The sequence below is a fragment of the Hyalella azteca genome, unplaced genomic scaffold, assembly GCF_000764305.2.
Source record: "Hyalella azteca isolate HAZT.00-mixed unplaced genomic scaffold, Hazt_2.0.2 contig10892, whole genome shotgun sequence".
Classification (NCBI taxonomy): Eukaryota; Metazoa; Arthropoda; class Malacostraca; order Amphipoda; family Hyalellidae; genus Hyalella; species Hyalella azteca.
This window is the reverse complement of record NW_025940911.1, coordinates 10,541-24,225: the sequence shown is the minus strand read 5'-3', so window position 1 is coordinate 24,225 and position 13,685 is coordinate 10,541. Positions and strand designations below refer to the sequence as shown.

The 13,685-nt window shown below is 36.4% G+C and overlaps 2 protein-coding genes across 2 annotated transcripts; one reads left to right on the top strand and one right to left on the bottom strand.

Annotated features, from left to right (window-relative positions):
• Positions 1 to 791: 791 nt before the first annotated feature.
• Positions 792 to 4,197, top strand: LOC108665871. The gene is made up of 2 exons (XM_018152678.2): positions 792 to 1,162; positions 1,443 to 4,197. The coding sequence occupies exons 1-2, from the start codon at positions 1,154 to 1,156 to the stop codon at positions 1,983 to 1,985; spliced, it is 552 nt and encodes a 183-aa protein (XP_018008167.1). The 5' UTR covers positions 792 to 1,153; the 3' UTR covers positions 1,986 to 4,197.
• Positions 4,198 to 7,182: 2,985 nt separating this feature from the next.
• On the bottom strand, positions 7,183 to 12,518 carry LOC108665865 (cell wall protein DAN4). Its single transcript, XM_018152674.2, has 7 exons — positions 12,423 to 12,518; positions 11,978 to 12,125; positions 9,715 to 10,397; positions 9,447 to 9,541; positions 8,659 to 8,791; positions 8,242 to 8,328; positions 7,183 to 7,442 (listed from the first exon to the last, which is right to left on the bottom strand). Exons 1-7 carry the CDS (start codon positions 12,483 to 12,485, stop codon positions 7,185 to 7,187), a joined length of 1,467 nt encoding a protein of 488 aa, XP_018008163.1. The 5' UTR covers positions 12,486 to 12,518; the 3' UTR covers positions 7,183 to 7,184.
• Positions 12,519 to 13,685: the final 1,167 nt, after the last annotated feature.

Genomic DNA, 13,685 nt, shown 5'->3' with positions numbered 1-13,685 from the left:
TGTTATGGGCATGTGAGAAGCAATGACTTCAATATTGTGTTCAATTGAGTGGGAAGTTCAATTCAAACGGTGCACGAGTTGATTAGTATGGCTTCGAGTTTCCTGAAGTTTTCTTCATCACCGGATTTCCATCGACGATGACATATTCCGAATTTGTCAACTGCAATTTCCTGCAATGAGTTAATTCATACACGATCGAGTTATTGCATGTAATGACTAGAGAAATGTGGCCCCAACATTGCAGCTGAATCACTTCATGAAGAAATACATTAAAATGATTCCATTTGAAAATCAATTAAAGATGATTATAGGGAAAACACCGATTTCTTTGATAGTTCTGACTTTTAATAAAAAGTATAACAGCACACGCTGATTTTCATTGAAATGAAGGCTGATATAAGTTAGAAACTTTTATTTCCGGAACTTTTTTATTTTTATTAATTTAGAACTTATTAGACTCCCCGTTTAACTTCAGCAAGCTAATTTGATCCACGATCATAGAGTGCACGCATGCTGCTTACAAATAATATTATTAGTAATAATATACGAATAATGATGTTTAAAAAATTATCAGTGGCAATATCAACAATACTAACAATGATAACAACAATAATTATTATAATGATACTAAAATAAAACCATCTTATGAGAAAAATGTCGCCATCTCGAAGAGTGTCACAGGAAATTCTAAGAGATAATAAGACCGACAGGATATCGTGCTCCGAGTAGAGCTGCCTCGCAGCATATAAGAGGGGCGACATATCGAGCCCTGTGAATACAGTGTACAGCGATTAAGTGTTAAGAGGTCGACACGGGTTCTGACGCAGGCATGTTGATGTGGATACTGGAAAAGAATTTTCTGTTAGAGCCTTAGAGTCATTCAGTTGTCGGAAGTATACCGGTGTCTTTGAGTCTATATGTCTGTTCGAGAACTGTTACTGCTTTTTCATGTGTAATCGTTTATAGTCAGCTTCCTAGGGGCTAACAGTTTAACACTTAGAAAAATCGTATGACCAATTCTGAAAATAAAAGGGAGAATCAACTAAGCCATTCCAATCGGTTGGAGAACGTCAGTCTGTGGAAATAACGGAAAATATCGTCGAATTTTTCCATAGTTGGAGACGATATTGTATCTTCATTGATACTATCCACCATGAAGCTGGTAAGATTTATTATATAAGCCACTCCCGGAATACAGAGTTCAGTTTACTCTAAATAACTAAGCAGAAACGTGATATTTCTGTTCGTGTATTTATACGTCTTTGTGTAAACATTGGCTAAGAATCTATTTGAAACAAATTGTTTTTACTGAAAATTACATCCTCTTTAAACAATTTCCTTTATATGAGTTTTGAAACCTGTAAATATAAATTGATTTCCTATTAAAGTAGAAAATTCCATTACTTCAGATATAAAATAATTGATTGTGCACTCTTCAACAGTTGTTGACTGCGCTGGTGGTCGTGGCATGGACTGCATGCGTGAGTGGCAAGCCAACTGCACGAGAACAAGAACTTGTTTCAGGCGTTGATGCAAGACCTGTTAATGAGGAAGACAGTTTGTATGACGCAGATCGACGGGCAATCCTTGCTAAAACGAAGAGAGCTTTTGGGGCGAACTCCAAGGTGGGAATACCTGCTGTGTATACTGGGAAATCCCTTGCGGACTACAATGAAGTCCATGATATTGAAACTAACAAAGTTTCAGATTCTCCCGCTAGAAGTACTCAAGAAGCGAAATTCAAGGTTTCTCCATTCGAAGAAAATTTCGCCAATGATAGCGAAAATTCATCCAAAACTCAGTCTATGAAGGTGGAAAAAGCAAAATTAAAAGATTATATTGAGGGAAATAAATTGACAATGGAGTACAATAGTCCAGAAACGGAGCTCAAAAGGCTAGTGAAAAATAAACCTCCTGCAAGGCGTCGTGTGAATAGGAGAAGATCTTCATTAGGCAAGAGACGCAAGTTCTCGTGGTTGAACTAGAAAAGATTTCCGTAATAATCGGGGCTGAGTGATTTAAATGCCTCAATAATAACTAATTACTGTCATAAATAATTAATTGATGAAGGACAAAGAAATAATTTATATGCATCAAGATGCCTACAAAATTGGGCTAATTTATTCATTAATGGTTCCATCTTCAATATTTTATGTTTCTTTTTTAAAAGGTAAACATTTGCAAAGACACAGTCAGTGGTCCTTATCAGTATTACAATTTATTTAATTACCATTTAGAGGGCTGATCTCTATAAATTATATACTATAGAAATGATATATTACATAATATAGGAAACATAACTCAATATTTTGCCTCTATACTGCCTTGCTTGTGCCTGTAGACTGTCACTAATTCAGGAGCTACTCAGAAAAAAAACACATGTATAGAAAATGTTAAGATAAAATCGCAAGTGTATTGTATACAAAAAAGTGTTATGTATATTAAAAATATTTGCAATAAAAAATTCTGTTTTAAAACAAACTCATGGATCATTTAAAGATCGATTTCTTTTAGGTAAGAAAAAAAAGCTTATAAAATATCACCAGGAGCTTCATAGTTCATTAAATTTGAGTTTATTAAATTCTTCATTCTCACAAAATTTTGGACGATTTTCTACATTGTATTCGGAATATATATTAATAATATGAAAAATTATAAGTTAAAATACTTTGGAATGAAAACATTTCCCACCTAAGAAAGATTACCTAGCCATTAGCGTGAGAGAGAACTTTGCTGTATAATCTCGATGTTTTGCTCAACTTAAGCTTAAGAGAGAACTTTGCTGTATAGTCTTGACCTTTTGTTCAATAGCCATTATAGCACGAGAAAGAACTTTGCTTTCATCATCGTCCTTCAGCTCAGTTGCAGTGAAAGCGTATATGATCACGCATTCCACCAAGCAAGATAGAATTTTGGCTTAAAATTTCGAGTAATGGAATTGGCAAATTATAATTTTTGCTCGTCTCTATATGGATGAAATAATCATTTGGCGCAATTGTTTGAAATAGACAATTTCCGAGCGCACAGGAATTAGTAGCTTATTTTATTTATTCCATGGTGGACCAGAAACTTCTGGGCCTCGCATGATACCAGAAGATCAACAGTTCTGCTGCATATGTAAACGTCGCTCATTAAGCCACTCGTTTTGCCTACTGGCAACCAAACTGCTGTTAAAGACATTTTTCTTATTTTCGGTAAATAGAAGACACGAGCTTTTTCTGCATCCCATTCCTAAAAGCTGAAAGCTGTGTTAGACTTATTATGAGACGCACTCGTAAATTAAACTATAATTTCAATTGCGTAGATAAAAATGTGCCGGAATAAATATTTCTATAACAAAATTATAAACATTTTAGTGGACTTCAATGCATTTGGTGAACTTGACCTTGGTACGTGTACTCACTATATATAGACTGCAGTTAGTAAAATTGTCACACAACCTGACATCTCTCTTTTAATTTCAATATAGTAGTTCGTTCCACAACGTTTTTTATAGAATTTGTGCTGCTGCGTGTTATTTGTTTTTCTACGACCTGAAAATTTCCATAGGTTATATACTATAATTCAGAGTCTCTTTTGAAACTATGATGAAGGCTAATAACGAACTTCAAAGAGGTATATAGTAAAAAGGTGAATTTTCTGACAGTGAGATTTGATATTTCAGTGGATATTTAATCATTTAACATATCCAAACAATCAAGTACGCGTATGTACAATATATTTTACAATAATAACTTTAAGTATTCGTTTGGCATACCCTTTTGACGGTTATGTTCGTTCCCTCATCACGGTTTTGTTGGTGAAGTGTAGATGTATTGTTGAAGAATCAGGTTAAAAACGAAGTTCCGATCGTCATTGTTATATAATATAAAGTGAAAACTCGGCCACATGTTTAAAATTATGTATTCTTCAACAGAGTCAAAATTTGTATTACTTAAACATTCTCATCTTGCCATAGGCTATATGATTACTTCTTCTTGTAATTCAGCCAATTTATAGAGTAACTATTTTTACTCACCTTTTTTTGACTTTTAATTCTTTTTACTCTCATCAACGTAGTTTACTATATGAGGTCTTCTGTAATGACCCAATTGTACGTATCATTCCATATTATTAGTGTTATTTGCATCAGATTACTTTATATAGGATTTCTTGGCTGGGGAAAATACGTTTTATTACATGACCTCCTTGGGGGTCACTGGGGTTCATTAATATGCCGACACGGTCAATTTTGCGAAGAAAAGAACAAACATGTCACATGCAGGGAGAAAAATTTCTGCGATTCCCTGCTGCATGTACAAGATTAGAGAACTCTGGGGTTCCCAGCCGATAAGCAGGCGTAAAGTTGCCAGCACAGAGCAAGAGCTCGGTGCGTGGCACATCATCTATTGATAAGAAGAGTGGGAAACGTCGATAATAGCAACGATAAGACATACTTTATTGCAGTTATTATACGTGGATATATTGCAGCTTTAAGGCGACATATAATCAATCGACGAGTTAGTCTGATTAACATCAGCGTATGTTATTGATTTAATGTTAGTAGGTGGCTCCCTGGATGTGTTGAAATCGAGTTGAATTAAAATAAGGGAGGAAATGTTCAGTTTTAGAATGGTCATTACAGTCTTAATAAGTACATGTTTTACTTAATACTTAATAAGCACATATTTTCTATTGAACAAGTATAGTCTCGCATAAAAAAAACATATATGCATGAGCGAGAGTGCCTTCGTGCATGGCAGTGGAATTCTAATACGCAAACAAGGCGAGATTTTCTGAAACTGTAAAACTTAAGGTTTCTTATGGAATAATAAAACATTGAAAAATAATGGTTTGTTTATAAATTTGAAAATTTATTGACCGTAATTTAGCTGAATTGGGTTTAAATTAAAAATGCAATAATAGAATTTCCACCCTATTTTGAATCGTTAGTGAAAGGGCCGAATGAAATGTTGTTCAAACAAGGAATTTTTATACAAAAGCAATATAAAATATTTTTTATGCATACGCAATGCTTATATAAGTTAGTTTAAGAATTATTATTATTCCTTAAGAGATGATTTGATTAAGGAATTCTTCAAACACAGGAACCGTCTATTACGGTCAACGACAGAATTACCTGACTGCTTATTTAATATTTTAGACCAGAAGTCGTTACCGGCCTTTCTTTGCCATTAACCTCTAGATAGAATATATGTTAACGCCGACTTTCTCCCAGCATACATAAAATTGGTGAAAAAACTTATTACATCATTATATTGACATTATTTATGATCAACAATAAAGCGAAATGTCATAAAGATCTAATCAAATGAAGATTAGGTTGAACTTTAATCAATGTTTGAAAATTAAGTCCAAAATAAACAGGTCAAAATGCGAAAATGAAGAGGAAAAGATTTACCTACCTAAAAAGAATTTCGATTCTTGAAATCTTAAAATTTATTCATTTATAGAAAGTGATGTGACTTTAATTATACATAAATACTGTGGTGCTGATGGGAAGGCCGAACATGATGAGCGTCAGCCAAGCTGGTTATAGATTTGGTTTAACATCGTTAAGCTTCAACCGAAAATCACGATGATTTTTAAAGTCAAGTCCATTTCACTGCTATGTGAGAATTGAATGGCGAAAACCTGCTTAACCAAATATGTAGCTGCGAAGGCTAGCAAATATTTAGGCATTTGCTTCAAACTCGGGATATTCATTGGCACTACCGACATGAATTCAATATCCATCTAGGGTTTGATGTCCAAACCACGCATTTGTTTCCAGATCTAGGCACATTGCGATGCGATAAGCTCATCAGCTATGCAAAATTTACCATCATTGTCAGTTTACTGATCAAATATGATGACAAACTATTTGACAAAGTGCATAATTTTCCAAATCCTAGAAACTTCTTATGGTGTTTTTAAATCAACTCTTAATTTTTGCATATTTTCAAAATTTTTCTCTAATTCACTGTCAGTCAAGCTATCAGACTCCTTCATCATTCAGAAGTTGGACAGGTATTTGAAATTGTTAAGTTCCGTAAGACTTTTAAATTGCTTCTTAAAATCAAAATTGAACATCACGCTAGACACATCATGCCTCCCACTACCGGCGTTCAAAAGTCCGTTTTTACGGGTCAAATCCGTTTTCCGGCGAATTCGCGAATGCCAGCAGCTGGGCAGAGAAACATTTAGGGCTGACTGCACGGTGATGCGCATCACCGCCGCGCACGACTGTGATGTGGTATCCAGCAGGCGACCGATTACGCGATGACGGCGGTGAACGGCGGAGAACGGCGGTGAACGGAGAAGAACGGCGGTGAACGGCGAAGAGCGGCGGTGAGGTAATTACCGTAAACGACGGTGAGCGGCTGTATTCCGGTAATGACAGCTTCAATTACCGACGACGGCATTGTGTATTGGGTTTGCACCCGGTCAAATAGCGACAAGCATTACTTCAACAGAAGATGTTTTTACGCTGATTTTGGGTGCCTTATTATTTTCGTACTGCAAAAGTTTTGGCATAATATAATGGTGACTCATGCAGAAACAAGCATGTGTCCATTTACAGATTTTGTTATTGATACGAGCATAGAATTAAAAAAAATATTATATGAGCAAACAAATAATTTTTTTCCTCAATAGGAGTTAAACAAAGGCTAAATCATTGGTTATAGCACTGACAAATTTAGACGAATAACCAACGAGTTTTAACGCTCCCTATACAACCTAAATAAAAACTGTCATATTAATAAAAAGTAATCTTATGGTTTTCCCATTCCTTTGTACCTGCACTGCAGTACGTTATAGATCTGATAATGGAAGGAAAGCCAGTGTTTTCGTATTGACGTCTCCAAGAATGCTCTAATGGCAAATTTTTTTACATAACTATTCCAATATATGCCCGGCTATTAATTTTCTTAATAAAAGTTTTTTTTTGTAGATTTATGACGCCTTAAGGGAATTTGGGGAAATTAAAACCAAATTTTTTAGATGTAAGTATTTTTATTGCAAGTTAGATGGGTGCACAGCTAACGTTTCTCCTAAAATTTAAATGACACTGGAGATGTTTTGAATAAAACAGAATTGAGGTCAAACAATTTAACGCATTGTGTTTGTAACATTTCCACAATCGAATGACCAATATTTAGAAAGATTTTACAACTTTTAAATGTTCAAACATCCTCGTAACATCACACGAGAGTGTACGTGGCGCGGAAATTCATTTTCGCAGGCCGGGCGTTGATGAGAACGTTCATGCGGTTGCCTACGGAGGTCAGGGTTTTTGCCGCTTCGTTTCTACAGAAGCGATTGTTGCCGGCCGTATATTTGTTTTTCATATCATAGTCAGGCAGGCCTTGGGTGTTCACTACAACGTAGTTCTTCCTGCAGTTGAGGCGTTGGAGATCAGCTTCTTCAAACTTCAACTCGATTTTGCGGCCTGCGGGAGCCTGAAGAATAGTTCTATTTTATATCAAAACATCAAATTCAATTTACTTAGAGCTGCATGTATTTGATAAATAATGTTGTTATAAAATAAGGACTAACGTTCGTCAATTATTTTGAAATTGTGCTTATTTTTAGCATCGCAACCTCCACGTGACTCATGCAATTAAGGTAAAACAGTTGACAATAATTATTCTGATTATAAACGCTAAAATTATTTCAATATTAAACTGCAAACAATAAAAGACTAAAAAATTACAACATATTTACACAAATCTGTGCATTTAAACACTAACCAATTTGTTGTACTAGTTACATAATGTAGCTTGAATGTATGATGTCCCGGTTATATTGTTATGCTCCTCCAGACTTAAGGATTCATGACTAAGTGCGTGAGTGATAAGTAAGACATCATCTGTCTGGAAAACTTATCTTGATACGGGGTGGTAATATGTGAGTGATACAATACAGGTAAAGCTAAGACGTGGACCGTTAGGTTGCATTAGCTCTAACGCGAGTTACATCGTGGAGTGCGTACTTGTCAGCTTCTGCGGAGTCCTTACTAAGGTTCCCAGCCCTTTTATAGATCACGGCTGATCGGGTGATTAATCACGTGATGTCCAGGCGCTGACTCAGGTCTAGTACTTTTCCATCAATCTCTATCAAGTCAAGTGAATATCGAGTCTCAATTATACGGATAATCATATCTTATAATATACTTATAATGAATGTAATGAGACGCCAGATTGACACCGGACAATGATGTATGTGGTGAATAAAAATGTTGGCTCTCCTCTAGCTTACCTTAAGCCACCATTCGCACTGCGGCTGCGATGCAAAATTTCCGGGTAATTCCAACGTGCCAGACCCCCCTTCGGGTATGGAGATTATCTGGAGCAAATATTTAATAAAAATCAACAACCATCATTCAGCAACTCATTTTTTAACAACCATGCAATAGACCTATTAAATTTTTTATAGAAATTCATAATCTATGTGTTTATGTAAATTAGATTTTCTATATATTGATGCGTAAAATAAACTGTTGATAATGTGTGCGATTGAGATACATTATAAAAGAAAAATTCATGGTAGACAAAAATCGAATCCAAGTATTTCCAAATTTTCGTATTTTTAAAGCCATGTTTCGTTTTTAAAACTGTTGGAATTGAAACAAGTTTTCAAAATCAAATGGAAATTGGTAAAGATATTTTGACTTACGCGGTTGCACTTGTTGGTAAGAACCTCCAGGTCGATCGTGAAATTTCGTCCCTGTTTCACCTTGGCGGCTCGAAACGTGATCTCCAGTGCGGCCGTCGGATACAATTCCGATCTCGTGTAATTTTTCGTCAACCTGAAACAGTTCATGTAATTAATTGTTTATGACATTAATAAGGATCATTTAATGCGAATTACCAAGTCATTGGTTTGTTGCAAATATATAATACAGGCGAAACTTTCAATAAAACAATCTCAGAGAGAAAGAAATGGCTTCAAATCAAGATAAATACTAAATCATAGAACTAGAAATTCAGTCTTTATTTTTCGATTAATTAATGTCCATCGAACGTTTCAAGTATACTAGATGTAATTTTACAACAAATTATTGATCTAGCAGTGATTGTAAACCTCGATATCCACCTGAACTTTTGTTCCGACTCGCTGAAAAGATGACGAATATACAGGGTTATTTAAAATGATGTACCCAATTTAATAAACTCGTATTATTTGAGTATAGATTCAAAATGAATAATTGGTTACCGTTTAGATGTTTGCCGTGAAACTCGAGGGAGACATATTGAACACTTATAAATCTGTAAAAAATGGAATCTTTCACATTCCATTGATGGATGAATTATTAATTTTGAATTTATACATATGCATATATGAATTTATTAACTTGGGTCCATCATTTTGAATAACCCTGTAACATAATTCAATATTAGAAGTATTTCATTGTTATATGTCACTGTTGATAAATAGAATGATTGACACATCCGTTACTTTACCTGAGCGTATTCTTGTACGGAGACTTGATGATCAGTCTGTCATCGACGCCAAGGCGCTTCACCGACGGCGTCACTTTCATCAATCGCGGTCTTTTCTGGGATACGCGAAGCTTAGTTAACATATGAATTATATGCTAAAGAAACGAGCGAAAATGTTGCATAACTATAATAATGTTATAAAAGAGTATAATAATCCATAAATAACCACTCATTTGTTATTCAGTAAATTTCCTTGATAAAGAAACAATAAATACGATGGTAGTCTTACCGGCGTGATGACGATCTTGCACCGTTCATTTGGCTTGTAGCGTCTGGGGTAGTTAGGACTGAGCAGTTGGTAGTGTGACGGAGAAATTGTAAGGAGAGTGCATCTGCCAGAGATGGTAGCGTTGAAGTCGGGAGTTACTATGACTGGGATCTTCGTGGTTGTGGTGGTAGGAGTAGTAGTGGTAGTGGTGGGAGGCGTGGTTGTGGTAGTGGTGGGAGGCGTGGTTGTGGTAGTCGTAGGAGGCGTGGTTGTGGATGTCGGGAGAGAAGTGAAAATAGTAGTTGTGGATGCGGAAGTAGCGGGAGCAGTGGAAGTGGCGGTAGTCGTAGTTTGGAAGGAAATGGTAATTGGAGGAGGCGTGGTTGTGGATGTCGGGAGAGAAGTGATAATAGTAGTTGTGGATGCGGAAGTAGCGGGAGCAGTGGAAGTGGCGGTAGTCGTAGTTTGGAAGGAAATGGTAATTGGGAGGGCAGTGGTTGTAGTGGAGGTTGATTTGGTTGTAGGAGTTGTTGTAAACATAGTTGGGATGGTATCTAAAGTTGGCTCAGTTAAAAATGTTGCAGTATCGAAGGCCTCAGTTGAATCGGTAGTTGGTGGAGGAGCTGTTGATTCGGCAGTACTCAGCGTCACTAATGAGTCTATTGTAATCAGAGGTTCAGGCGTCTGACCGATTGATGTGGTATCTGGAATGTTTCGGAAAGGTGTTGAGACAACAGGGAAAGATATGAAAAGCTTTAGAGATTTCCATGAAGTGCGTCCTGCTGTTAGGCACAAAAAAATAAAAGTGGATTCAAGTTACGTTTGAAGATTAAAGTGTATGACAGTCAGAAGTTGGTTGCATTCAACGACGCAGAAGGACCTATTATATGGCGAGAGTCGCCATAGAAACAATAAATGCCAGTTGAAGAGGAGACTAAATTTAGGGCTGATGCTTCAAATTTTGTAGGAATAGGAGGGCCTTTTGATGAACTAAGACTGTAAATTTTAAATATTCCCATGAATTGACTATAAGAGGAATTGAATGTATCGTGTAGGGTAGTTTTGTTGCAATTTCCCAAGTAATTTTGAACCTATTTAATATATTGTTGTTTAATATCCGTCACGGAAGCATTGATCGTGTTCTAAGGTACGGTTATAATATATGATTCGAGAGATAATAAAGTTGGATGATAAGAGAGACTATTTACTCTGATTGCCTTTTCTGGAAATGTAACTGATTTTAGGAGTTCTGGAAGTGGCGGATGCTGGAGTCCAGGTAGGCCCAACTTCACAATTAGTTCATATTTCTTTCCGTATGTAAACACGGTAGAGTGCATAGAAGCCTATGAAGTCAATTGTTCAAAGCCCATAGCGCCGGATGTCCATAGTCACCGCTCAAGCATGACCAATAATTAAGCATGGTCATACTGCATCTCGCACAGCCTCTTCGGGCCTAACCTACCCAAGTTGCAACATTTATCCACACAAAATATAACTTAGTGGACCTAACCTGAACTCGTTGGCTGCAGGAGGCGAAAAAAGACGGTTCAGGTGAGATTGTAGAGCCATGCATTGATTGCAAGACGGTTGTGAGCCGGGACAGCGTGAATAGGTTAGGCAGAAGGGAGTTGGTGCACCCGGATGCAGAACTACCCTGATAATGAGCGACCATGCTAAAGCATCGGCTGAAGAGCTACGATGTTTCCATCATTCAGCAGTGTGTCATTTAGTCTGGACTCTGGAGTATGGTGTTCCAGCGTATTCTGCTACTTCTAGTTCTGTGGCTTAGAAAAGTTATTGCATGCTAGGTTGGGCATTGCCGCCATGGCTTATGTTAAATTTGTGGCCTACGGCTGCGCCTTCGTTTTAGACAATTTTGTGGGTTATTTATTGTGAGTTGTACAGCAATCAAAATCATTTGGTAATTGTCCAGAATCTCCTTGATTACCAAAATCATTTGGTAATCAAAATCATTCAATTAATCTTGTTAAGAATGCACACCTCAGTAATGTTCTTGTCAAGAATATGCACCCCAGTAACGTTTAGGTTGCTTATTCTTGTCAAGATCCGACATTCTTAATGAAGTAAATTGGAAAAGATCAAATGAAAGTTAAATAGTGTGAGTCCTGAAGTGCTGCCAAACATGATTATGCTTACAGGATACATCGCTAAAACTATTCTTCTGTATGGTGCGAACCCGGCCATTTGGTAGTAGTTATGGTGTGGACCCGGGCTTATTCTAACGACCATTCCGTCCCTGCACAACTTGAGGATTTGATCTCACCTTGGCCAATTCTGTCGTGGACATCTTTATAGTGACCTCTTCGCCTGGGATGGACTTGGACGGCTCTGCGTTGACGTAGTAACTCCCGATGAATCTTCGTCAGTTCGCCTTCAAAGGAGTCCCGGTTGTATTCCACGTCATGATGTGGCTTTTGAAGAAATCGACTCGTTATCTATACATAGTATAGCATTAAGAATATCATTTGGTGTAGTTCATACTTTTAACCTTTGTATGTTCGAAATGAGAGATCTCAATTCCTTCCGATGGATTAAATACCAAGTTAAATTAATGTGAATCGTTAATTCCGACTCTCTGAATCAGTACATTTTAAACTGTGGTGGAAAATTTGTAACACATTCTTTTATCTAACAAATAAAATTTTTCCCAACAATCTCAACCATTTAGCGGTAACCTAGTTCAAATCAATTTCATTTACATGAAGTACCTTTATAGATGCGACTGAAAGCAATAAAATCGAAAGTATTTGAAGTCGGGTTAGAGCCAGCATCTTGCTTAGGAACCTCGTCTTCCGTTGCGTGTTCCCAACTAAATGAACAAGAAATTTTTAGTCTCTTTATGCATGCTGTAGTTAGACTTTTCTCAGCCTCAGGTGTGTCCAGGCTAACCTGCTTTCCATAATTCATTAATGAATGCTCAATAATTCATATGACGTTCAGAACAAACAATTTCAGAACACAATAGGAAGGTCATGTTTAATCGAATATTTTATGAGAAAATCTTGCCCAGTATATTATTGCGTCTAAGAAATGCAGGTTAATTTTGTTTATTCACAGGCTTTCTTTCGGCAAGTGTCGTGAATGCAAGCGCGAATGAAACAACGCTTTTGATATACGGATGTGGGCAGATGCAAATTTACATGCACGTGTAATCTTGCATGTTAGGTGATGAAAAGAAACATGATTGCATTTCAGAATATACTCTTCCTTTTCTGCTTTCCGTCCTTGATCCAGTTCTTACAGAATATGATCGTATGTAATTTCAAGCACTTCACAACCTCTATGAAATTGCTTGGTTCGGCTATTCTGATTTCGTTTTTAGAATTTAATTCGAGTTCAAAGTTTAATGCTTCAGTGAAGCGTAGAGCGTTGCGATTCATCAATTGAACTGTTGGGGTTTCTCGTCTGTGCGTTGGTAACTTGTTAGGACCAAAAGGGAGAGTGAGTATGCATGCCATTTATGCACAACTAATTTAATTGATCCAGCGAAAAGTTTAAATTGAAGCCCACATTACTTTACGGCAGATATTAGTTGAGTTGTAAACGATTTTAGTTCTTTGGTTCATGATATGTAGTGAGTTCAAAAACTTGAATTAATAACGAAAAATTATGTATCTGTATGATTTCGTAGTAAAATGTGACATAAATGGCTGAAATTGTACTTCTTATGTGATAAATTCGACATTTTTGTAAGATATCTGCAGCAATCTTTTAACCTCATCAGTGAAGTCAACGCTTCATACCTCAAGTTGCTGATCATGCACGAGGCTTATTATTTTCAGTGAAAATTCCTATATAAATGAATACGTACTCGACTACAATAGGCTCAAAACGCAAATGAAGCTAGAAAATATATTTTATTAACACAGAAAAAATTTCTACCAGTTAATGATTTCATTTACTTGTAGAAAATTCGGAAATATTGTGGACTCGCAACAAAAATTTTTCTGAGCAAAGACTTTTTAATTAAA